Source organism: Aythya ferina, assembly GCF_964211825.1.
Source record: "Aythya ferina genome assembly, chromosome: 1".
Lineage (NCBI taxonomy): Eukaryota > Metazoa > Chordata > Aves > Anseriformes > Anatidae > Aythya > Aythya ferina.
Genome location: NC_140296.1, coordinates 57,432,239 through 57,459,907, shown reverse-complemented (window position 1 = coordinate 57,459,907; position 27,669 = coordinate 57,432,239). Strand labels below are relative to the sequence as shown.

Genomic DNA, 27,669 nt, shown 5'->3' with positions numbered 1-27,669 from the left:
TGTAGAGTAGAAGAAACTTAATGCACATAGATCGTGAGTCTTAAAACCACTTAAGAAGCAAGGTGTTCCTAGACCTGATGTGCCAGCTTGTGCTGGCATTTCTTTCTATTCATTAACAAAACAACATGTAGCTGTAGTGATTATACAACTGCTGTTAAAATTGCATCAGGACTTTCTTTTAAAGGGGATGAAAAACCATGCAGCAAACATTCTGTACCTGATACTAGCCTGCCTATTAAAATCAATAGTGGTCTTTGCATTGACAGATATTTTTTATTTGTATAATGCTGTGGAGAATGATGGGTGCACCTTAGGAATTCTCCTTTGTGTCTGTTATAGAAAACTATAGATGGAAAATTATCTTGTAATTGAGGATTATTTTCTGCCTTCAAAAACTACAGCACTCTGAGATGGTAGATGAATGTAGATGAATCCCTCACTTTGCATCTGGCTGTTGTTTTGATTTATGACTGTATGCTGAGGCTGAGGTTTTTGCAGCCTTTCAAAGAGGCTGTTATTATGGATGAGCATAAGAACATTTGAAAACCCTTTTACTTGCTGATGCTAGGAAATGCTGGCTTCCCTCTTCCCATGTCACTCCCAGCTTCATTTATTTCTTAGCAATAGGAACGTCATAATGTCATATCACTACGGTGCTATTTCAAATGTCTTCAGACAAAACAAACAAACAAACAAACAAACAAACAAAAAAAAACAACAGCGCAACATACCAAATACCTCCCTGGTACTACCATTGCTCCCTTAAAGAAAAAAGTGTGAAAGACATTAGAAAACAAACCATAAATGCCAGGCTGGGATCAACTAAGAGACTGCAGTTTACAGGTTAATGGTTACAGTTCATTAAATGTACGGTCATCCCCATACAGGTAGTCTACAGTTTTTACTCCTATCCTTGCCTTTTTGCAATTCTGCAGTTTACAGAGCTTTTGAAAAGAATTATCGAGTTAATAAAAATACAGAAGTAAAACATCATTTTAAGTTCAACCTTCTTTCTAATACTCTAATATTATCACTAACCTGTTTCATTTAATTTGGCTTTTGTCCTGTGCTATTTTTAAAATGCTTAGTAACATCAAATACTAAAATACAGGTGCTATTAATAATTTTTAAACTCTACAGTTACACTAATAATACAATTCTGAAAATATTCCTGTCTAATTTTACCACTTAGATAGCATTTGGGTTGAGACTCCACAGGAAACATTTCTGAGGAAGCAGAAACCAAGGTAGTTTGCAAGCAGTTCCTGTCAAGCAGCCATTCAGATAACTGCAGCTTCAATTGCTTTATAAAAAGCCAAATTGTTGTTTTCAATAACTGACTGCAGCACAATACATCTTCTGATATCAATGTCTAGTGATAAAAATTGATCTAAGGCTGCTGCCTCTTATACTGAAAAAAGGTCTGGAAAATGGATCTTTTTCATGATGTATACTTTGGAAAAAGGAGTTTTAAACAATTCACTATATAAAACCTTACTCTGCTCCTGCTCTTGAATACAAAAGAGAAATTTTGTGTAATATTTCAGCTGTTAGTAGATTTCGAATATTGTAAAGGTTTTTGTTCCTCATTTAAATTGTACCCTAAGCCCCTTTAGCAGTCACAGGAGTTATGAATGCTCTATCTTTTGTTCCTTATTAGTCTAACACGTAATATTGTGCATTTATAAATGAATGACATATAAACTTTCTTAGTTATCAAAAATGTACAGATTTTGAACAAAACCAAGTAGTATTTACAACAACAACTGTGGTATTTTATTACTACCTGATATTACACTTTCCTTCACTCATAAATTGATTTATCATACATTCAGGTGATACGTGCTTGGCAAACTGCAGGACTTGTGAAACTTGAATAATTCCTGTGAAACTTGAGTAATTCATGTGACTTCATCTTTTCCTTAAAAATATAAAAGCAAAATTATATAAGCCCTCCTTTCTAGGGGAATAACAAAAAAAGTGTCAAGGCCCATAACTGAACACAGCTTTTGTCCTTGTAATTCTGTGGCCATGCATTTTGCCATTTTAACAAGAGCTGTTTGTGGAGTTACAGTGTTTACTACCCTGGAATTCAGACTTTGCATCTTTCCATCAGTCTGGTACACACTGGTAAAAGATATAAACTGGGTCATTGAACTAGAACTTCATAATCCACCATAATAGTGGGTCACAATCTTTCCTCAACCTCACATACAGTTTCTGTGGTTTTGGATCAGATCCTGATATTAATAAAAATGTATTAATATTTCCACACTCCAACTTAGGCAACCTCTCTTGCCACTTCCCCTGTGTTTTAAGTGTTTCTGGAGCTTCACTGTTGTTTGCCATTGTGTAACCAAGGTTTCTATGGGCTTTCTATTTCTGCATTTCTCCCCTATAAACAATTGTTAGAAGGATATGGAATGAAACTATTTCCTAACTGGAGACCATTGCCTAAAATGCCTTTTTTTTTTTTTTTCCCCGTGTTCCTGAAAAACATACCACCACTCTGCTCTGCAAACTTGTCATTATGCTGGGCACCCAGTGTGCCTTGAGACATTAGCAATAGTGCCAGACTCATTATTAACAGGATAGGGCCACACATTACATTTACAGATACACCAGCAGGGTTGGTACTATTAGCATCCTCTGGCTGATGATACATTAACTTAACAATGTGTTCCAGAGGGAGTGGCCATGGCCAGTGTTAAAATCCAATTGTTTCTCATGCAATGAGGATGAAGAAGGTGTTGCTTTCTTTTCTCCAGAGATCACCTGCATTGGTTTCACCACCTGACTTTTGGGATCCTCTCTTTCACTTCTAGCATACAGTTCTGCCAACCTATGCATAAAGGCAGTAGGTGTTTTCTTATTCTGCTCATTGTATCTGCACCCAGACTCTCAGATTTTTTTCTTCCAAACCCTATTATTGTTCCACTTCAAATGCCACCCTAATGACTCATCCAGCACTCTTGGAAAAATAAAATAAAAAGAAAAAACCTCTGTGTCTTCCTGCAGGCAAGCCCTGTAACTAGAAATACGAGGGTCTGATTTGTCCTTGTTTTCCAGGGACCTGGATTGCTTGCCCTCAAAGCCTGTATTAGCAAGCATAATAACTGCTTGTATTTATTTTAATATTGTATTTATTTGCCTTATACGTTTTGGTTGGGTTTCTTAAGCGCTTCTCCTTCCTGGAGAATCTTCCTGTACCTCTCAGCCTGCCTTTCCCACTCTACAGGGTTCAAAGGTCCCATAATCACTTGCAATGCATGAGTGAATCCTCCAATGCCACATTTTTGAATAGCTTTTCATAACTACAAACCCCAGTTTAACAACTACAGCAACAGTTTAACTACAGACAGTAGCAGCTTTTTAACAATGTGTGACCCATTTGGTCTTTTTATTTTTTTTTCTTCCAAATGAAGCTCTGCAGACATGAATACAGCTGCCTTAACAGATCTCAACACTGGCTGCAACCATTCTAATTCCCTGTGGCTGGCATTTTGGCAAGTTCATTACACATGACCCAATCAGTGACTGCACAGGCTGTTTTAGTCATGTGATTTTGATTTGCATCAGTGAAACTAAACTGTGATTCTTCTGTGATTCAAAACCACCTGTCCCCCACATAGGTATTGCTCTTCAAAAGCCCCAATTATTTAGATAAAGCTCAAATATGAGTAGTAGCCAGGTGTATTTCAATGGTTAAAGTCTTGGTAGCTTTTTTCACTTGTGCTTTTCCCTCCCCTGCTATTTTTACCACTACAGGTTGCCTTTGTTTTCATGTCTGTCCCTCTTTATGCAAAGGGGCACATGCAATCTAGTGTCAGTGCTTGACTAGGGACAATTTACTTTCACAAGGAGTATGCTCAGATGGACTGGGATCATCCCAAGGTCTCTTTGACAGTTCTCAGGAACCCATTTTGCTAGCTGTTTTCTGGTTTGTACTGCAGCCATGCTACCTGTTCTACCAGGTTATCAGCTACCTTTTTGTAAGTGTCATACTTATCACCATCCAGTCTCCCTTCCTGTATTTTATCCAATAATAGCAGTTTTAGCCTGATCAAACTCACTGTTTGCTCTTTTTCCCTCACTGTGCTTTCCATCCAAACCTTCTTTCCTTAGTCTCTTCTCCCATGCTCACCATCCCCTCATAGCAGCAGCCATTTTAGCGCCTCTGCAGCGAAGGTACGTTCCTTTCTGAGATCCCCTATTTACTGTTCTCCCCTAATGCCCTGCTCTTATCTGCATGTGCTCTCACGAGCTGCTGTCTGTTGCCCAACATTCCTCCAGCCCAGGCTGCCCTCCACATTAACTCCTCCTTTTCCATAAGCAATCCTCTCTTTCTAAGGCCCCCCAAAACTCATATAACTCTACTTACTAGACTTTTAAAAGCCTCACATGTCCAGGGGGCAGGACCCTGGTGTTCTGCCTATGCTCCTTCCGTAGAAGACGTTGTAGCCTCCTTCAATGGCTGCAATATTCCCAAGTGGGTTTAAAGCCCCTTCCCTGTCCTGCCTTGGCTTACATGGGTTATGACCTTTTTTACCATCCTGGTATTCAAGTGTTCTTGTACGCTGTGTGTGACAATGATACAACTTCTATTTCTGCTCCACTCAGGCTCTCACATTCTTGCTCTCATAGCCTTGGCTGTTGAGTTGCCCGCATTCTCCATCAGTCTGTTACATGAAAAACGACGCCTTGTGCTGTTTGCAGGACCCACCTGTTGTAGGGTGGACTAAAGAGAACAGGACTGACTTTGTTGCTACTTTTGCAAAACAAAATTGAAAAAAAAAAAAAACAACAAGCAAAACAAAACACAACAACTGATAATTACTAGTATTTCTGTTGTGCTAGACAATTCTTGGGAACATCTAAATGTGTATTAATGTGCACAAAGTTGCACGGAGGAGCCAACCAAAGGGGAATCAGTCCTCACCTGGATACTCACATGGTAGGTGGACTTTTCTGTCTGGTACTCATTGTGTACTGTTTTACATCCATTTTGTTCTTTACATATTCTGGTATCATGGGAAAGTATGCTTTATCTAGCCTGAACTATCCTGTGTATTTTATTTTTTTTTGTACAATCTACTTTGCATATACAACTATATCAACATATCAGTGAACTTTTGTTTTGTGAGGATTCTTTAGTTTTGCAACAGCTTTGCAACCTACTCATATTGCAAAGCATTTAGTTCCACTAATCTGCTAAACTCTTGAAAGTCCATGGCAGGTGCTGTTTTCTGCAGTGGAAATAGTCATGGTCAGCAGCAGTGTCCAGGATTTTCTGTACTGGGTACTGTCCACTTCTGGCAAAAGTTCAGTGAAACTGAAGTGGTTTTTGGATTATCTTCCAGTTGTATCATGTGAATCACAATCACATTTCTCATTTGAATCTTTAGGAGATGAACAAGTCTGTCAAGACACTAAAATTGTTAGGAAATTACATTCTGATGCTTTCTTTAGGAAGGAGAATGTTGGTAATGAAACCTGCAATGAGTAAAGATACTTAAAAAGTAAAAAGAAAACAAAAAGAAACAAACTTTGGTTCATTTTAAGTTTTGCGGTGTGAAGGTTTTCTTTAGTGAATCTGGAGGGGGGTTGTCTATTGATTAGTTGTCCTATAGCAAGCCTGATGGAGCACCTGGTTGTGAGTGTTGACCATAAAAACTTAATTTTTATTTTTATTTTGTCTATGTTCAGTTTCCCCATTCAGTTTCATCAAAGTTGAGTCATCCTATAGATTTAATGAATTTCATAATTTCCCTTGTATGGAAGCCATGTCAGCTTTTTGTTACTTGCCATTACTTGTCAAACATCTTTGGCTTACTCTTAGCATATATCTTTTGCAGTGTACTGTTTTTCAGATGTTCATACTAGAACAGAAAATTTAAGGCATTGTTTCCTGTTCTCTTGTCAGAACTGTCAGTTTCAACAAAGTATATATGCTGGATTTACTGCAGTTGTCTTGTATTTACCCTTGCTTTGTTCGGCTAAATTGGTTTACTTCTGTCTCTCCCTTTTTTTATTTTATTTTATTTTATTTTATTTTATTTTTTCTTATCAATGACAAGTGTGTAATTCTGAAGTCTCAGGTTATTCTGCACCCATCTCCCACTTGCAGCTGGAATATTGGTTATAAATCACTAGGGATTATACTGTGAAGGTTTGGCTTATGGGATCCCCAGGAATCCTACTGGCTTTTGTGGGAGGAGGAAACTGCAATCCAAAACCAATGCTTTTTGTTTTATGGTGGCCAAGATCTGCCAGTTAACCCTATTTGTTTTAGAATTTCCAAAGGAATACGGAAGTTGGTACAAAGCAAATGGCTCAGACATCTTTATTACACCAATTACATATTTTTTAAAAACTGATAAAATAGAAACATTTCAGTAATGCAGATGGGTGTCAAACAACACTATGTATTAAATTAATATAGTTCATTAAGTTTAGCACTGGCTAATCTGTGAGACTGACAATTTAAAACTTATCAGGAATAATGTAGTGCTGTTGTTGCAGAAGATTATTAACGAAATGGTCATCAGACTTTCTCTGACCACCCTTACACTTCTGGCAGGTTCATCTGGATCTCCCTTTTCCTTTTGTGAGAAAAGAGAAAGACTACAGAGGTACAGAAGGCTGACACAGCTCATTTTTTGTACAGCGTGTGCTCCTTTCTGGCCCTACTCGAGAAAGAATGCCTCTTTCTCCCAAACCTTCCTTTTAAAGGCTAAGGCTATAAGGCGCCCTGTCACAAGGCACAGAGGGATCACAGGAAATATGAGAGATTACACTATTATCTTAATTCTTCCTCTATGAGGGTTGATTTGTTTAGTTTTGCTTTGTTTTCCTTTGAATCCTCAGGTGGCTTTTATTCAATAATGTATTTGTATTAATGGATTTACACTGGAAATGGCTTTGAAAATTTTTAAGATTATCATATGCATAATCACATGTATCTAGCAACATGACTGAAATGTTTCCCCTTCTAATCAACCTGTACACTTTAAAAATGATACTTACACACAAATGAATATTGAAATTGAGAAGGTAGACACCTCATACTCATGTTGGATTTTGGGTAAAATCCTAAGAACAAAAGCTGCCTTCCTTCTATATCCATCAGAAAATAACTCAGAAGACTTCTAGGAGTCAGAATTGAGTGTGTGTTGTACTAAAATTTGAAATTTTATATTAAAGGTGGCTGGATCATTCCTTTCTTTAAAACATGCAAAAAACCTCACCCCCCCCCCCCCCGCAAAAAAAAAAAAACAACCAACCAACCAACCAAACAAACAAACAAACAAAACTTAAAAAAAAAAAAAAAGCAGACATTCATTAGCAGAAATACGTGAATTTCAGGTATTATTTAAATCATGAAACGACTTAAAAAACAAATCAAACAAATAACAACAACAAAAAAACAGTCCACCATCAGCAAATTGTTTTAGAAACTAAAGTATATGTGTTTCTTGGTTTTAATAGAGAGCAACCTGTAAATTTTCTTATTTCAAGCATGGAATAATTTTAATACTTCTTATTTTGTTTTACTGGAAAGTGCCATTTTCAAAGAACAAGAAGTTCATGTTTGGTTATGATGTCACCTATTTATTCTCGCACTGATTTTTTTAAGAAACAACATCCATCCACTCAGATTTGTAAATAAGCAATACTCAAAAAAGTATGTAAAAGCCTCTGGCCCTGACTGATCCATTTTCTAGTGCAGACTTGCCAGTAGATGAAGGACTTTAGTGCAAGGGCAAAGGCTGTGTTGAAAGTGGATGAGAAACATGAGCTTAGTTTTCAGTTCTTCTTCTGTGACCTAGACATTGAATGGCTTACAACATTTCTTGGACTGGACTCGAAGGCAAAAACGTGTACTTCAAAAGGACTAAATAAAGGGTTCCAATTGTCTGAAAGACGGGAAGATACAAAATGTTCCTTCTTAACAGTCTGTTCTTTCATTTGGTCATGTTTGTGCCCCTGGTATAAAGAAAACAGCATTTAGGTTTATGACAATACCGTTGTGTATGCCAAGTCAGCTTTAGGTTTGCAAATATTATTCTTCATTCTTGCTGAAAACAGCTATTGCTGTACTTGATAAATTATGTCTATGTTAGAATGATAATAAATTGAGAGTTTATAGGTTTTGTATTTAAGAATAATTGATATCTTTGCTTCATATGTCCTTTCACATTGCATTATAGCAAATTCAGTTCTTCTTGGAGGATGATTAAACATTAGCAACAATCAAAGATGGCTGACATAGAGCAGTACAAAAATTCTTTGTAGTCTAGATTTTGTTCTTACTTTGAACATATTCCAGTTAAGCAAACAGTTAAATGTAAACCAAATTAAATATAGAAAATATTTCTCATGAAAACAAATTGTAATTTGATTTTGACATGACCATTTTTTTTTGTTTTATCTTTTCAGTGAGAATGTTTTTAGACCAGCAACATACATTATCACTTTAAAAAATATATATGCAGCTGTACATGTAATAAATACACTGCAAGCAAGCCTCTGATCATATGCTGCCTTCACTGGTTTAGATCATTAGGAGTATTATAATTTGGACACCTTTAATAGTTTATTTTCATTTTCTTTTTAATTACATTTAATCCCACACTTCATCAGTTTTGTTTGTTTGTTTGTTTTGTTTTTGTTTTTAATAGTTATTTTTCCTCTTTGTATCAACAAAAAGCCTCAGCTTCTCCTTGCATTGTGTGCAAAGTTTTACTACAGTTTGTTCAAGGTATATGGTATTTCAGCCTCACAGTGGATAGCCTTAAAATGAGCATCGGAGAAAATAAGGTGCATAATGAGTAAGGAAATATTTTAATAAATGAGGAAAATCTAAAGTAAAAATTGTAAAGAGTTATTCTTACTGTTATAGAAATATAATAAATTTAAAGCTGTAGCTTTAGTTGTAGCCGTAGTTTCATTTAATATTTGTTTTACCCTGAAAAAAAAAAAAAAAAAAAAAAAAAAAGAAAGAATTTTACCATGAAGAAAATTTCATACTGAAGAATCACTGGGAAAAGGAGCATGAACCAAGGATAAGTTCAATAAATTGTAATGTATCCATAATGTATAATGGAGGTGTCCTGATATACAGGATAGTCCTGATTACAGATAGAAACTCTACCAGGGTGTCTGTGTTCTGTCCAAACCTTTGATATTATCTCATAGAATCATATCCTGATTTGGAAGGGACCTACAAAGATTGTGCAGTCCAACTCCTGGTTGGACAAGACCACCCAAAACTCAGACCATAAGTCTGAGAACTTTATCCTTCTTGAACTCCGTCAGGCTTGGTGCCATGAACAATTCTCTGCGGAGCCTGTTCCAATGCCTGACCACCCTCTCATGTCATCCATTCTGCTCCCCAGCTGCAAAAATTTAGTTTAGTTTACTTTAGTTTGCTTTAGATTATTTTATTTTATTTTATTTTATTTTATTTTATTTTATTTTATTTTATTTTATTTTATTTTATTTTAATTTTATTTTATTTTATTTGTGGTCACTGCACCGAGCCTGTCTGAATTTAAGAAGAGATTGGACTGTGCACTTAGTCACATGGTCTGAACTTTTGGGTAGACCTGTGCGGTGTCAAGAGTTGGACTTGATGATCCTTAAGGGTCCCTTCCAACTCAGGATATTCTATGATTCTATGATTCTATGATTTTATTTATAGTTATCTAGATATTACCTACTTTCTACACTTCTCATCTGCATATTATCTAGATATTGAGATATCTAATACGTCTCTGTGAAAACAGAAGCCCAAAACAAGAAACTGAAGAAAGGGCAGATTATTATGACTTTGGACAAGTAATATTTGACTTCTTACTGCTTAACACTTAACATCCAAAAAAAAAAAAAAAAAGATCACATCAAAACAAAGCACTCCTTTGTAACTTTGAACTTTTAAGTTACTTCGAATCCATTGCAAATTCAATGTTTTCAATGTTCAGAATGTGTATGGCTACAACTGAGTCTTTAGATGTGATTTTTTTTAAGCTTTGGCAGGTGTAGACCAACTCTGAAGTTCAGCCTGCCTCATTTACCCAGATTCTGGAATATATTCCTAAGGTTGACCCTATTTAATCTACCAAGCTCTCTCATACATTCGTCCTACTCTCTAAGGTCTCCCCTTCATATACCTTTACCATTTTCTTACCCCAATAAACCAAGATGTAAAGGTAATATTAAAGACCTCTTTTTTTGAATCTAATTTCCCTTCTCTGTGGTCAGAAGTACACAACCTTTTATTCAGAGGTCATCCCAGCTCCAAAGCCACCAAAAGCCCCTGACCAAAAGTGATGATGATGTATTGTATGCTTGCCCGTACACCTGGTTTTATTTAAACTGGTATGGATGAACCAGAAAAACAACATTTTACCATTAGAATACATATACACTAGGTTAAAATACTGCAGGAAAAACAAACAAACAAACAAACAAACAAAAAACCAACACTGTGTGATATTTTTATTTTCAGAATAAGTTAAAAAAAAATTAATTTGTACCAACCTACTCTGCTGGGGACTAAAGCATAATAAAAGGCAAGGATTAAACAGAAAAACAAATACTTTTTATCTTGTAATCTTATAATATATTACACACAAGTGAATGTTCTTTTTTTTTTTTTTTTTTTTTTTTTGTTGTTGTAAGCATTGAAAAGTTTTATAACCTTCATTTCTGTTTTCTAAATCTGATTTATATGTTAAAAGACTTGTTGATATTTGCTAGCTGTCATCAGAAGTAGTTCAGAGTGTTGAACAGAAAAGTCCTACACTTTGTTTTGGTCAGCTTTTTTTTTCAGTCGCAGTTACTGAGAGACCTTTTTGTTTAACTGGGGGAGATTTTCATGAACTGACTGTATTATTTATTTTCTTATCTATTTTACTTTATCTGATTCTGTTTTGTTCCCGGAATCTTCTGTGTATAAGTTTACAACATTGGCTTTAATTTCAAGCCAGAAATTTCCCTACAAAGATTCATGTATGATATTCTCTCAATTTAAACTCTCATAATTACCTTTACTAAGTTTCAGCAAAAACTTGTGCTCATCTTCATGTTTTAGAAATCAGAATTTTTACTTGCAGTGGAGCTGAAATGAACTATCATATGTTCTTCATTAGTGTCTAGACATATACTGATCATAGTAAGTCAAACAAACAAACAAAAAAGCAAAAAGAATAAGAAAGTTATGGGGGACCAGTGACCCCATGGAAACAAGATAAAGATATTTTAGTCTTTGTGAAGATACTAGGGAGGGTGCAAGATGTCTTCTGAGTTGCTGTTGGCAATGAGGCTGGCAGCCTACTGGATGGATTACAGACTGAGCCTGTCTCTACTTCAGCTTCCCTAGCAAGCCTGATCCTTCCTGAATGGCATATCATTTATATATATATATATATATATTATTTTTGTTGTTGTTGTTGTTATTGTATATAATTAAACACTCCCCCAGAGTGGCTGTGGCAGTGTCCACCATCAGCTCTCAGACTCCTGGAGATATATTTGAATATAGTTGCTTTGCAAGGTAGTGCTTTATCTCCCCAAATTTATACTCTGCATCACAACTTTGGTACTTAAAGTAACATTTTCCACTTTCTTTTGACCTTGGGAAACATCTTCGTGTTCTTTCTTAATATATCATGATTATTAAGAAGATATGATTTTGCAGTTATCCTCAAAAATATCTCGTTTCCTCCTAGTTTTAGAGAGGGAGAAATCTATAATAGCAACAGGTAGAGAATCTGATTCATTTCTATGTAACTCTGCCTAAAGCCACTCTAACTCTGTCCACCAGAACTCGGTTGGACTGATTCGTGGGAAAACTGCTGAAATTAGAGTCATATGAAACTTGGGTAGTGATAAATCAGATCTATTCCGTTTTTAGCTGTTCATATTTGTACTACTTCTAGAGGTGTGCTTAGTAACTATGCCCATTATGAATGCTATCTTTGTGGGCTTTCTGGATGCCTACACGAGTCTTTGAACAGCCATCTGGTGAAATGTGCTATGGATTGTTATTTACATGGCATTTAGCTATGCCTGCGTAAGCTTCAGCAATATAATGGAGACCAACAATTTCTACTGAGCAGCTCATTGAAACCAAGTTGTAAAGCAAGCTGTATCCAACTGTTAAATAAAAGGAATCAATATTAAACTGTAGGGGAATTCCACTAGAATATAGGGAAGTTAATTTTTGCTTTCTGTGATTCTTGTTTTATTTATTTATTTTTTCTTTTAGGAAGCACAGCCAATCTCAGCAGTTGCCATGAGCAGTATCTTCAACCTTGGACTTTTTATCTTAATCATCACACCCTTTCTATTTCAGATGATTTGTCTTTGAGGACATTTTATTTTGTTTTCTTTATATCAAGCTACAGGAATAGAAATGCTTGGAACAGTCATATTGACAAGTTCCCCAGCATAACATACAAAGGATTAAGGCAAAGCTGTTAATTTTCTCTGCTTTCATTGATGTAATTTGGAATCATTATGACGCTGGCAAATGAGACTATTTAGCCACATTATTCTGTTGCTATTTATAAATGGGATCTCATTTAAATTTAGAACACAAAACCTTCCTGGGTGGAAAACTGCCATCTTGTGTATCTGCATGCAGTGCAGTGCAAGAGATCCAACGTGATCACTGTTAATATCGCTGCTGCAATATGGCCAGCCATAATGAGAAGAAAACTGAGCAGCCCACAGGTCTCAATTCTGTAACCTTGTTGTATGCCAACCTACGCCCTCATTGGTATGTGACGTTTTACAGGGACTGCATGTTTAAATGCATGTATTTATCAGGGATCATGGGGCTGGTGATATTCTGAGTGGGTGTCCATCTGAGCTATGGGAGCTCTGAGCTTCCAGGGGTGCCTCCCAACTACACTCCAGCAGCACAATGGGGTGCAAAAAAAAACCACCTAGCCTCATCTTTTCTCTTCCCATCTCCCGTCCTCCATTTCTTTCCTTCCCTAGAAAAGCAGGCTGGGCTTTTGGACAAGGAAAGGGCAATGGAGTTACAGTGAGCACTGGGTGCTCCCTGAGCCTGCCCTGCAGCTTGAGTGTAGCTAAGGACAACTTGTTCTTGACATCTTGTGTTTACACTGTTACCAGCTCTAGAAGAGTAGGACACAAAGAGTAAGAACTGCTGTTTTGCTGCAAATGTACAGAGAGGAAACAATATCACTAAATAAGACAGTTTCTGGTTCAAATTAGGTATTTGGGATATTGATCTAATTGATACCTTTCAATCTGTCTAAAGTCTTGTTAGGATATGTAAAGCCTAGAATCTCAGATCCAGCTCTGCTTTTGCAACTTCAGATTCTCAGAATTTGTTACAGGTAGTGATCTTCATCCATGTAGAGCAAATAAACTTGTTGCATTGGCAGTGATTTATAAGGATGCAGCACAAAGCAAATATCTTTATTATTATTTTATTCACACAGACATATACGTATACATATACAAAATGTAGCTGGGACTTTTTATGCCTCTGAGTAGATGTCACTTTTCTCTAAACTGAGATAAGGAGGAGTGCATTTATGAAGATTTATGGAAGTTTTTTCTTACCTGTAAATTCAGTGTCCTGTCAGCATTTGGCACTGTCAGTTTCAGCTCACATTTGCAAACATTTCTTAATATAAATTGCATGAAATGTGATTACTCCCAATCAGAAAAACAATGAAGTGATCCAGGCATTTTGAGCCACAATTATTTCATATAGGAGAGGCTGTTTCTCCCATCTTAAGTTAAATATCATGTATGAAGTAATTGTTACTCAACAGTGGTTTCATGAAAAGCCACATGATTCATAATAGTTTGACCACTTCGGATTAACAAATTACTGCCTGTCAACTCACCAGCACTAGCTTACCAGGTAACAGTTACAAAGATGATTGTTATTACAATTAATGTAAGTTTTATTAAAATTCTTCTTGGGACTTTCTATAAAATAACTGCATTCCTATGCAACTTTGCTTTATGTTGCATATCCTTGAGTTATTACATCCCCACAGGTCACCTGTGTGTGCGCCTGCAATATTTTATGTGTGAGATTTCAAACTGGCAGTCTCCTGTTTTTGTTATTGAAATACAACTTTTCTACTTTTTTATTGTGACAGTTGTAAATAGCATTTTTCAAAAAATAACAAGAACAAAAAAAAACATCATTTATGGTCTTGGAAGGAGATTTCATGAAACAATTCTGTGTTCTAATCCTATCAGAAGTATCCATTTTATTATTTGTTCAAGTTTGATATAAATCCCAATATTGCTAGAAATTACAGACTTTCACTGCTATAATTTGCACTGTTGTGGATGCCTACAATGTCAAAAAGAACATATATTTTGTATGTTCTTGCTGCTTGATTTTTTTCTTTTTTTGTGCATTTGGAGCACACTTGAGCCAGTATAGAAGCATAAGTTCAAAGTCGGGAATTCAATACCTGTATGAACAAACAGAATAGCTGGTGAAATCTATCACTGCAGGGATCAGTTATAAAATTCCTATGAGTTCAGTGGAGCCAAGACTCTGCCTTTATCTTAAAGTGTCAGAAATGATGTACAAAGGGCAGGGTAGATGTATCTTCATCTTTACTAAATATACTCCAAATTACCTACTTCACTGGCTGATCATTTATAGAACTGCTAGTTTATTAATCAGTGAGTGATAATAAACTGTGAAAACTTTGAAAGACTTGAAAAATTCTTTTTAACTTTGGAACATCAAAAACATTTCATTTGTTTCGGTTCTCCCTTATATCATCATACCATGAATTCATAGCTTTGCCAGCAGTGCAGGGTTTCAGGTGGTAGGAATATGCTTCTGGCACCAATGGCTGCAGAAGCTCTGCAGATGCTGCTTCCTTTGAAATACTTTCAAAAAATCTTTCCAAAAGAGTTTCAGCGTGGTTTAAGTGGCATACCATAGTGGTCTAAGATGGCTCAACTGAAGGACCTGTCCAGGCCCATCCCATTCAGTTTTATGCGTAGACTTTTTTTTTTTTTTTTTTTTTTTTGGGGTGTGTGTGTGTGTATAGTTCATTAGGAAGGCTCACTTTTCAAGCACAGATGCAGTGATGAGAATATATGATGCGACGTTCAGCCCAGCCTGATTCCCTGTGCAACTGTGTCTCCTTGAACTGCAATCTGCTCAGATTTCAAAAATGAAAACAGGACTTTGTCATACCAAAATGTGATGAACCTCCTTCACAAAAAAATGCATTGTCAGGGTCCTCAGGGCACCAGTACATCTTCTGGCCATGCCAAGCCACTAAGCTCTATACTAAGCCATACTAAGGTCCCCCCTACACTGCCGATCACCCAGAAACCCATTTAAGTCCTACCAGGACCATCAGTCTCTTTCAAGTGATGCCATAGCAGTCTTAACAGGCTCCTCGTAAGAGTAAGAGCTCTAACTTCAGGGTGAAATTCTTGTCAAGTTCTTTAGCTTGAGCAACAGTACACTGCACAGCTGCTTTAACCCACTACAGAAATACCTATCAAAATGTCACCTTTCCCTATGTTGATAGGAATTTGGTATTAAGCTGCTTGTAGCTTCACTGCTCTGTTTTGGAGGTGGCCGCATTTCCATAGCAGGCAAGCAATCGATGCATGCGAGTGTAAATTTGAAAAGGCACTTTTCCACTTTGTAGGGCCCCAGACAATCTAACAGTGTGACCCTCTGAGAGAGGCCACATCCGTGCCATTGGAGGGAAACAGCAGGTCCAGGAAAGAGGCCAGAGACTAAAAATATAACACACGCGTGCTGAGACAGAGTTGTGACATTTGAAAAACAGCACTCTTAGCCTGGTCATATTGGATAAAACCTGTATTTCCTGATAGCTAGAATATACAGTTGCCATTGCTTTAGCACCTCCAAGTGGTCATTTATATTATAAAATTACTAAAGGGCTTCATATCCACTGGGATTTATTCTGACCTTCCGAGTAAATACATTTGATGACAAAGTTAACTTGTAGGCAGGGAAGACAGATCTCTTCCCTATGTCTTCAGCATGCCTCCTCATCTAAGCAGCAAAACGAGTTTTAGTGGTTGTCTTCTACCAGTTTTCTATTTTTACATTTGAGGCATTCGTTTTATCCTCAGAGTGCTTTAATTTTATGACTTGGATAATGCAGCCTGTATTCAGCTCTAGTTCCTAAGAACATAACACGAATAGCGTTGTGGTATTTGAAACTGAAAATTGCATTCCTGTGAAAATCCAATGAACAGATTGAATTTGTGGTCAACAGTAACGACTTCTGTTTCTGAAGTGAAACCATGGTAAATATTGACAATAACAAGGGTGAAAGAAAAAGTTTCAGATAACAGAAAGGAAACTCATCCCCTTAACAGCAAACATACCAAAACTTTGTGTTTGGAGATGGGGCATGAACTTTTAATGCTGTGTTTTCCTAAGAACAAATTAGCTTCGTGTGGGCACCAAAGTGAGATAAGCTTGCACATACACTGCATTTTGCTGTTCAGTCAGGCAGCATTGGACCTCAGAAGAAAAAGTGGTGTGGAATAGCATGTCAAAAGGACCATCCATTCCAGACAATCCTTGTAGTGGGATTTATCTAGCTGTTCTGGAGCTTCAATGATAGCACTGTAGGTTTCTGCTTTGTGATAAGTCTCATTTGGTATATCTGTTCCAAAGTAAGTCAGAAAACCTTGCCTTGCTATGCTTGAAGCAGGACAGGCACCTCCATGGGACAGTTCACCCTATTTATTCTATATATGATTTGGAAGGGATGAACCTTCCTTGAGAAGTGTTTATTTTTCTCCTTGGGTTTAGAATAAAACCCTGAAATTCCAACACAGATGAGGGATGTGACTCAGATCCAAACTGAGACATCCAAGAAAATACCCGTGTGTCTAGAGCTGTTTCTGGGGACATCTTATAGTCAATGGAGGTACATGGTGGACCACTCAAAACGTGGTGGACGAGAGACAGCTTCTGAGCTGACCAACATGGGTGGTTGCTTATGGTGAAATGATAATTCATGTCTCTTTTGAAGATACTGACTAGATCTCCAGTGATCGTAAAGGGACTATGGGCAGTTGAAGTTAGGTCTTTGAATCAAGAACTGCACCCCAGCACTTGATGCCTAAGTTCTAAATTACCAAAGTCAAGAGAAATAATTTTAGGCCTAAAAGAACATTTTTTTTCTCCCTCCTTAATCCTAGCTCAAGATTTTGTTACTCAGAGGATTATATCCCCTCATTTTTCTGCTTTCACTACAACATTTGCCTTTAATGGTTCCTCTGCACTTCCATTCAATTAAAAATGTGTCTATACCTACAAAAGGAAAAAAAATAGTAACAGAATGAGATCTGTGTTTTCAGATGTTGGGGTAACAATATGAATTGCCTTAAACAGCCAGACTTTCTCTTACGTATTCATTTCTATTTTTTTCAAAGAGTCACAGCTTCTCAATCTTTACCTAGAATATATCATCTCTTGAATGGTTTGCCTAGATACTTTGTTAAAGGTATGTTTGTTAAAGGGTGTGCAACCCCCTTTTGTTCATATATTATAAAATCTGAATGAACGATATAGGCAATTGGTAGCCTTTTTCCCTCTGCTGAAATATTGACTTATTACTTGAATTTTGAGCTTAGTCTGAGAATTGGGCCCTAGTCCTGCAAAAGATGTATGTGTATGCTCTACATTTAATGACATGAATAGTTCTGCTGAGATCTGGGAGTGTTTTACAGTGTAAAAATTAAAGAGCAATAAATCTTTCCAAGATGAGTCTGTTTGAAAGCAAAAATTTAACTAAATGCTCGTAGTAGATCAAAAGTAGATGGAAGTTGGCATGCTACATTTGTAAGATCTGTCTGATATATCGATGCTTTTGCATTAAAGAATTTAATTTATTTGAATTAATGAAGCAATGCATTCTGTAATTTGACTAATATAGATAAGTTGGATTTTTTCCTTCTTTCCTTTATGAAATCTATTTGTCAGTAATTGAGTCTTTAAGAAATGAAAATGAGTCAATATACCGTTTTTTAAAAACGTTATAATTTGTTATGCATTCTTTGCTGAAAATTCTGATACTTACAGATGAAATGCATTTGTATATACACAAAATTATTTTTTAAAAAGCTTGAGAAATCCCCTTGCTTACCCATGCATCAGTGCTTCTATTCCCAGTTCGATGTTATTTCTGTTTGGGTCTAGGTAGAAAAACGAAACTACAAAACTTTTTACAAGATTGCTGTCAGATTAAATTTACATTTGAAAAGTTTGTTGGAAGTTTTGTTGGATTTTCTTTCTTTTTATGCTCATTAGGAGAAGTAGCTCTAATGGATGTCAAGAGTGTTATCTGTAAAAGCTGTACATGCCCAGCCATGTGCAATATTTGAAGCACTTGAACCTATAGTTTCGCTTCTGAAAATGTACTACAACAAAAACTGAAAAGCTTACTTATTTCATGGTGGTATATCACCTTTGGAGTTTTTCCTTATATTGTATGCAATTAATTACAAGTATTTTAATCCATCGTTTTCTAACTTAATAGTTTGGGGCTTTTAATATATATTTCTTTTTTCCCATTGAAAATATTAATGGACAAGTAACAACCAAGAAGGTTGTTTTTTTGTTTGTTTGTTTTGTTTTGTTTTGTTTTGTTTTGCTTTTTCCTTTTAACTGTTTTGTCTATAAAAATCCATCAAAATCTAATGCTAGAGAGAGAGTTGATAGATTTTGGGTACCTGAATGAAGGAAAGAAAACTCTTTTTGAAGGGCTTTACTATTTGTGTATTCCTCTCCAGGATGTACCATAGGGATGAACCACTGGCTGCTTCTGCTTGCACTGCTGCTCCCATCATTCAGTGACATCACAACTGCTTGTGCATACATTTGCCATATTTTCATATTGCCTCTAAATAAGCAGAATGGCTTCTGGTTTCAGTGTGCATTTAAACATAATTTTACCGACTGATGTGTACTACATCAGTTTTCTACAGAATTTTTTGGTCTTCAATTCTTATTCCATTTTCTACCACTTTGCTTACACAAGGTTTTTATATTCTTGATTTGGTATGGAGAAAAATCAACTATCAAGCTCTTCAGAGGTGGGGCACTCACAAAAACCTGGTTCTTCATTTGTACTGCTATCATTCACCACAAAAAAAAAAAAAAAAAAAAAAAAAAAAAAAAAAAAAAAAAGGTAGATGGTTGTTGAATCTTTACTGTGGAATATTTTTGATTTCTAAGTTCTTGTCAACAGAAATTAGATAGGAAATATGTAGCTGCATAAACAATAAAATACTTGTTTTTTATTTGCACTTCTAGTTCAATGTTTTGCTGTAACGAAAGGTTTAATAGGAGAACCTAAATTCTACCTCTCTTTTGATTATAGAAGCATACTCAAATGTCTCGTATTGAAAGCTCATCTCTAGACTGTATTTGTGGGAATATACTTAGAAGTATGTTTTAACAGGAGGGGGAATATGTGTTGATAGTAATAGGACAATGGGGAGTGGTTTTAAACTAAGACAGGGGAGATTAGGTTAGAAATTAGGAGAAAGTTTTTCACTCAGAGGGTGGTGAGGCACTGGAACAGGTTGCCCAGAGAAGTTGTGGATGCCCCATCCCTGGAGTCATTCAAAGCCAGGCTGCATGTGGCTCTGGGCAGCCTGCTCCAGTGGTTGGCAACCCTGCCCAGAGCAGGGGGATTGAAACTAGATGACCTTTAAGGTCCTTTTCAACCCAGGCCATTCTATGATTCTATGACTTTAAGACTCCAGGTTTTATGTGGCCTTTTAGTTAGCATTAGGACTTAAAGCCTTCCTTTATTTTTTTTTTTCATGAGGAGATCCCACTCCCAGGTCTAACCACCTTCCATTCCAACTTTCCAGTGTCTCTTTTGAGTTTTAGCTTCCACAATGAAATTAGTCATCAACTCCTTGGATAATACATTGAAAACTGAAGTAAAATGGTAAATGTCCCTCAGCAGTTTTCTTCAGTTTCATCATCTCACTTGTGAAGCCATGAGCCCTAGAGGAAGATAAAAACCTGTTAAGACTGGCGGTCTACTGCATTTTTTAATTTGTAAACCAGTAAGGATGCCTGTGTTCCCCTTTCCAGTTAGTCATCCTTGGAGATGTGTATTTTTTAGTAAGAAGGAGGGGATGAGCAGGTACAGGGAGCCTATAAATATTCCTGGCTAGACACAGCACTGAAGAATTGGAGTTCTTCAGTAATTTGTCAAAACACACTGAATGAAGCAAGTGGTGAGATCATACTTTTCACCATAGCAGTGACTTATTAGCTCTGGGAATGAAGCTGAGTGGCTGGAGGCTGAACCGAGTCTCTCCTGCCTCCAATGTAATTATATATATATATTAAATAAAGAAAAACTGATTTTGACTAATTGTATCTTGGTTGTGGAGGGTAATTTAGTTTTATTGTATTCATGTTGAACGTAATAACTATCGTCACACAAAACCTGTGCAGTTAACTATGTTTATTTGTTTTCTTGTTATAAATTCTTCTACTGTTTTTGATAAATATTTGGTAATTAATTCTGAGAGAAAAAAAAAAAAAAAAACTTGAAAATTGTTTTTAAAGTATATCTTTATAGATTAACTGTTTTTAATGTTTGACCATCAGACAGTAATGAGATTATATATGCAGTGAAGGAAGTAATAGTTATACTAATTAATATTAATGAATTTGCAGAATTTGCAGAACACTGTTCTTCTTGATGGAAATTTCACCAGATTCGGTATTTAACTGTTTTCTCTGTTGCTGTTTTATAGACTTTGTTTTCAGGTTGTTTGGTTAGAGAAGAGAAGTAGGGTCTCATGTTAATTAATCTCATGATAAGTCTTGCTGCTGCTAATTTAGTAGTTATGCAGCATGTCATGATTCTAGACTGTTTATATCAACTGTTATTGGCTGTAATTCAGTCTTTGAAGAGAATCATTAGGACAGTGTTTGGATTTGGAATGAAAGGTATCCTGGCCCTGGAAATGAAGGGCATGCAGTTGTGAAGTTTTCAGCCTTTCTCAGTGTTTCACCAAAGCCTGCTGAATGGTCGTTGCTCCTTCATGAAGTCTTAAAAAATAGCTGATGTAGAACTTTTATAGATCTCTGTTTTCATATAAAGTCTGTACTCTAGTCTATGTTAAAATTATAAAAAAAAAAGGGGGGGGGGGAAGAAAAAAAAAAAGAGAGAGAGAGAATTAAAGTCGTGCTTTATTTTATCTCCTTGTGAGAAATGAGCATATTTATATTTTAACAGATAACGTGCTATCACAATAATCTAATGCTCTAGCAGAATCATCAGGGGGAGTTTTGTAAGGGTGAGAGCTTGTGATTGCAAGTGTTATTGCTGACACGTACAGCTTTATACCAGAATTGCACTGTTCATTTCTTTGTGTGTGTATGTGTATATAATTTCAAATAACATGACACATAAAATCTGTAGTGTGTGTCTGCTGGCAGCTGCTGTAAAAAATCAGACCAGAGGCACTGCCCTCATCTCTCAGCCAGCCTGTCAGCAGAGTTCAGCAATATCACAGGACTAGCACCAGCAACCCGTTTCCAGGGACTCTCATCGTTTGTTACAGCTCAATAAATCTCTGTGTGAGAAGGAAAATCCATGCTCAAAATCCATCTGCGTGATCAGCTAAATCTTGCAGTCAGAGCAAAGAAAAGTACAGGTCTCTTTGTGTGGATGTGTACAGGGATGGTTGGGTCTTTTCACTCTATTTCTTGGTGGGTAGATTTTGGGTTCTGCCCCACAGCCTCCACATCATCCACCTGGGTGCACATAAGGACAGCAAACTGTAAGCAAACCTTTCTATTAAGGGAATTAGTTCTGTCTAAGATTTTCATATGTATTAATAATAAAGTTGCCAAGGAATCTGAGTAGGAAAAAAATTGCAATGTATAAAGTGAAACCGTGTTTAGGTGATGGCCAAGGTGAAAACGATACTAGCGCTTTCTACATCAATGTACTAGGAATACTTTAGTCCACTATCCCCTATAGTGTTATTGACAGTATTTCAAGAAAATTAACTATTGCAAAACATAATACTGCTTGTACTTAACTATTTTTAAAGAATTAATACTTCATGCTGCGTGAACTGTGCCTGCTCTGAACAATCCTTGAAATAGTATATGTAAAAGACTGAACTCTAAGCATTAACACTTACAGAATTTACTGTTCTGGTGGTAAATAATAAACATGCCTAAAGGTAGCCTAGAAAAATTGGTAATACCATGTTACCTTCAGACACAGAAAGCCATATACTAACAATACCCAGTGGAAGAGTAATCTTCTTCCTATTAAGATCTCACTGTCATTGTGCCTGGAATGTTCCTTTCTCTAGAGAGTGTTGTAGGCATAAAGTTTTCATACTGCCAGGGGATGTTATCTCCCCCTGAAAAACATAACTTTCCATTTCAAATGGATGTTGTTAATGTTTGAATACCTAACTTTGCATCTCAATAAAATAAAATAAAATAGAATAAAAAAAAAGGCAATGAGAGACTAGTCTAGGGTTAGAAAATGCATTTCCTTTTATTTTGTTCTGGGTACAGCAGCGTGAGAAAACTAGTTAACTTAAAGTGAAAAGCAAGTAAAGGAAACTGTACCAAAATCAACCAAACAACAAACCAAACTCCCCACATATTTTAGAACTAAACTTTTCTCTATAAGATAGGTGAATTATTATTAAAAATAAATAAATAAATAGTCATAGCAGAGTAATGCAAAATGCAAAGACGGAGGAAATTAATTGAATAAAGTGCTTTCCTAAGATCTCTAGTTAGAACAAAGACCTACTTTATTATCAAGGAGGAAAGGAGTAACCTACTTGTGTCATTTGTGCTCAGAAGTGCTCTATGGCAAGATCAGTGTGGATTCATTACCTAATATTGTGATAGAAAAATTAGAAAAATAGAAAAATTTTGCCACCAAAATACTTCTGAGTCCTGTGTGAAGGAAACTGGGCCTTGGAATTGGCCCACAACATAGTACCCTAGCAAGTACAGACACATGTATGATCAGCATTGTGGATCTTTTCCAAAATTAGTGAGGGCCCCTACTTAAAGCTAGTATTGAAGTGTAAGTGAGTGCCAACCTGGTTATTGTTTGTTTATTTATTTATTTATTTATTGCTGCAAAACAATATTGGAGATTTAAGTGAGTGAGTGTGTTTCATACATATTAGTTATAGATAGAGGTTTATTACAGTAGACTGTTGCAGTACAAAGAGAAAATAGCATATATACTTTGTCACATTTGTTCAAAAATGTTACAGCTTGACATTTAGTTACAGTATAGAATAACAGTTAAAAATATAAGGGTCCTCAGTGTTTCTCACTGCATTAAGCGTAGGCTCCTGTTCTAAGAATGCAAGCTCTTCTGTTTGGGGACACATAGGTGAAAATTAGTTTAATTCTGAATCGACATTTCTGGAATCTCTAGGTATTTGTGAAAAATAAATAAGTGATGATTGTAATATGACATTTCTGTGTTGGCATTAATTACTGAAACAGAGGACACTCAAGTAATTTTGCTTCTAGGACCATTCTTGTAACACAGATGGTTGGTGCAAAATTTGTGAAAAGCTTTAGATTGTACTGGATTTTGTCTATTTGTGTAGCATATCTCCAAACAATGTCAGAACATTTTTCATATGGATTTAATCTTTAGTAGTACTTATTGCCAAAACTCCTCCTCAGTTTTTTTATGTACTAAGCTTGGCGTTCTGATCTAGCTCCTTCACAAACCACCCTGGGTTTAGCAATTGGTGCAATTTTTTTTTTCTGAGTGTATACTTAGGAAGGCAATAATGTTGCTTAGTTTCATGGGAAAAAAATAAGTGCTAATGAGAGAGCTGAACTAAAATGTGAGAGGCAACTAATGCCAGAAATGTTTTTTCTTTATTGGTCTTTGAATTCATACTAAAGCTCAAAAGCAGATTGAATTATTTGAAATTATTCAGTATATGAAATTTCTGTGTGCATATAAACATATGTGTCTGAATTCTTTCTGAAGAGTGCGTATTGTCAACCAGTTTTGCAGTGGAGAAATTAAAAAGAAAAAAAAAAGAAATGGGTGAGGTTGCGTTTTCCTGACTTTTTGAGTGAGTGAACCACATGCTTAGAGAAAAACATCTCAACAACTGTCACTGGGCAATGAGTCAATGGGAAAACCCAGTTTGATCTGGTAACTGATTATTTTTCTATGCTAAGATACACTTTGACAATAAATAAATAAATAAATAAATAAATAAATAAATATCCAAACGTTATCACAAAAAATGTTAAGATGGTGGGGAGGTTCCCTACCTCCATTCCCCTTTGAGGTATCTATCTATCTTATGGTTAGTAAAAAGTTTTAGAATGTCTGCTGTTTAAATCATGAGATATATGTGAATACACAACCTGCTGAAATAAGAGCAGTGAGGTGTGTTAAGGAGAATATGTGGGTCTCATACACAACATATACGACAACACTGTATTATGTGTTTGTTTTTTCTTTTCTTTTTGAAACAAATAAGGGGTTTTATCCACCACTTCCTCCTCCCCCCCCCCCCCCCCCCCCCACTTTTTAAAAATATTATTATTATTTTTCCTATTTAGCTGTTAATTGTTTAAAAAGGAGGGATGGGAAGAAATAACCATCCTTTGTAAAACCTGTGCCTGATACATGAGATGACCAAGTAGAGAACAGGAAAAAAAGAAGAAATAATTTTAACTTTTAATCTAATGGTGAAAGACTGCAACACGTAAAACTCCTTCAGAAACTGCTGAAGCTATCCTTACAGAGACTTCTCACAGGCTTCTGCTTGGATATCTGAACCCCTAGCTGGTGCTGGCTGTAAGACAGGCAGTTTGGCAGGAGGCTGGAAAGGTGGCTAAGTTTTTTGCTTTCATGGCCTGGAACACCCATTGGGCTCTGTGATATGAGAAAATCCACCCTTTAGGTTTTGATTTTTCATTTTCCTAAGTATTTTTCTTGCAGTTATGCTTGTTCTTTTTGTACTATAACTCTACAGTCCAGTGCCAATAAAGCAAAACAAAAAAATTGCTCACTTTATCTAATGACAGTTTCTTGTAAACTGTAGTGGTAGTCTTAGAGAACAGTACTCAGAATACAGTCTTTGGGGTATGACCAGCCATTAGGCAGTCAGACTGGAGGTCTTGCTCTGGCAGTGCAGCTGGGCTTCAGAAGAGACAGGCTGCAAAGTGCAGCCAAATGTCGGCCAATGACTCTCGTCCCATGGGCCATGGAGGAGAAGAGCTTGAAGTCTGGAGTTTACCTAGAGATCAGTCACTGGCACTGTTTAATAACGTGCCCTCCACCACTCTCTACTTATTCCTTGGAAAGACGGTTTGTGGTCACTGCTGGGTGCACTGAAATCAGGGCGATGGATACCAAACAGACTAGGAGTTGCTTCAAGGAAAATGAGCACACATCTCTTGTTTTTATATTCCCTGCTGCTAGACATTTGTTGAGCTCCCACTCAGAGCACAAGTCCCTTGCCTTATCTACAGTTCTTGTGCATTGTACGCTTGTTCTGTGTCTAGCTCTGAATTTTCTTTTCTGCTCTTTGATTGAGCTTTAACAAATTAGACGTTATTTAGACATTGCCATTTAGACATGCCTAATTTAAGATGGCTAATTCTTTTACTGGATTATTTTTAAGTCTTTTATGAATTCAGGCCCAGACATTTTACGTTCTGGGCTTCTGATGTTTGTTGTTACACTAATCTCAGTCATCCTGTAGATTTAGTAACAGTAAATTATCCTGAGACTATAGGAAAGCAAGAAATGGAGACTGCATCCAAGACTAGGGATCTAATCAAGAACACTTTCCTGTGGCATATGTTTTTCTAAGTTGCTTTGTTTGTTTTATTGATGGATATAATGGAATTGAATATCTATACAACCAAATTGGTTCCATAAGCAGCAGCTCAGTGTAATTCTTGTCGAATTATCAATAAAGGCTTGAAATTTCTCTGAGGAATGAAAGACATCTCTTACAAAAGTCCTTGATCTCTTGACTGGTGGGAAAAACCTTTCCTCTGGGAGAAAGTCTGGTGGAGATTAGTTTCTATTTATCAGGTTGGCCCACGAGGTCAGCCCAAAATTCCTCCTGGGTTCTGAGGAGGTGAAGAAATACATGTAAATGAAAAAGTAGTTCCCACATCATTAATTTATAAATACTATTTTTATTTTATTTTGTATAGTTGTACTGTTTTCTGTCACTCTTGATATACGCTCTCCTTGGATTTCCATCAGTAGTCTGATTAGAAGGATAAACTAAAAATCAATAAAGTTTGGTGACTGCATTTGTGAACAAGACCATCTAGTTCATTTTCATGCTTATTATGATCAGCCAGAGCTCTACCAAAGCTGTTTTCAGCTCTGTTTGAATGCAGTTTCATTTTGCAGCTGGTGAAATTTAACTGAGGGTCTAACCCCCACACGAAACCCCAAGGATATGCAGTTTCAGTCTCCTTTGCACTTTTGCAACATGAAGATGACTCACAGTGATTTGTCTTGTGGAGAATTAACTAACGAAAACACAGGGTGCAGGGCTTCACTAGATCATCAAGCTCATCCCACTTGCCCTGCAGCCCCATTTTTGTAGGCCTGATGCACAATAAACATTGCAGGAGATAAAATGTAAATGTGCATTTGGCAGCAATGTAAAATTAGAATGTGGTAGGTATAAGATGTTATACCTACTGCTGGAGCATGTAGTGATTTTACATTAGATATTAAGTCTCCTATGAAGACTGGCTGAGAAAGCTGGGTTGTTCAGCCTGGAGAAGAGAAGGCTCTGGGGACACCTTATAGTGGCCTTCCAGTATCTAAAGAGGGCCTACAGAAAAGCTGGGGAGGGACTCCTTGTCAGGGAGTGTAGTGATAGGGCAAGGGGGAATAGTTTTAAACTAAAATAAGGTAGATTTAGATTATACGTTAGGAAGAAAGTCTTTACTATGAGGGTGGTGAGGCAGTGGAACAGGTTGCTCAGAGAAGCTGTGGATGCCCCATCCCTAGAAGTCTTCAAGGCTAGGTTGGATGGGGCTCTGAAACAACCTGGTGTAGTGGGAGGTGCCCATGGCAGAGGGGTTGGAATTTGATGGTCTTTAAGGTCCCTTCCAACCCAAACCGTTCTGTGATTCAATGATTTTATAATGTGATGTCTGTGTTAGGGTAATACTGAGTAATAGAGTTATTGTCTGGGTAATAATAGGTAAAGTTGGGTAGTAGTGTTAGTATAACATTTAGAGATCCACACAGACAGAGATACACAGAGACTGGTACCCCACCAGGCTAAGCATGGTACAAATAGGTGAGGAAAGGGCAATCCTTGTACCACACCAATGTTAGGATCCTAAGTATAGGACAACATGTACTTGAGAAGTTTGGTAGGAAATAAGCATGAAGATTCACCAGCAGTGAATATAAATGTCCTTCATTCCCTATCCATAACTGCATGAGCCCTTTTTAAGGTTAGACTACTGAAAGAAAATAGAATAACACCTGAGCAAGTAGCTTTTTTAATTAAATATATATATAAATAAATAAATAAATAAATAAATTGATATATATATATAGCCTGATATATATAGCCTGATATATATAGCTTTCA

The 27,669-nt window shown here is 36.6% G+C and overlaps 1 protein-coding gene across 5 annotated transcripts in view; it reads left to right on the top strand.

Moving 5' to 3' along the window:
* The window catches only part of FGF14 (fibroblast growth factor 14), a 410,976-nt gene that overhangs the window by 163,849 nt on the left and 219,458 nt on the right, over positions 1 to 27,669 (top strand). For 2 of the 5 annotated variants that reach the window (XM_084506783.1, XM_084506780.1), the window contains exon 1: positions 4,710 to 4,954. The exons of the other annotated variants lie outside the window; for them this stretch is intronic. In XM_084506783.1, the coding sequence (XP_084362909.1) occupies positions 4,879 to 4,954 (76 nt within the window). In that variant the 5' untranslated portion in view covers positions 4,710 to 4,878. Of the gene's footprint in view, positions 1 to 4,709; positions 4,955 to 27,669 lie in introns of those variants that run through there. 5 annotated transcript variants of the gene reach the window in all.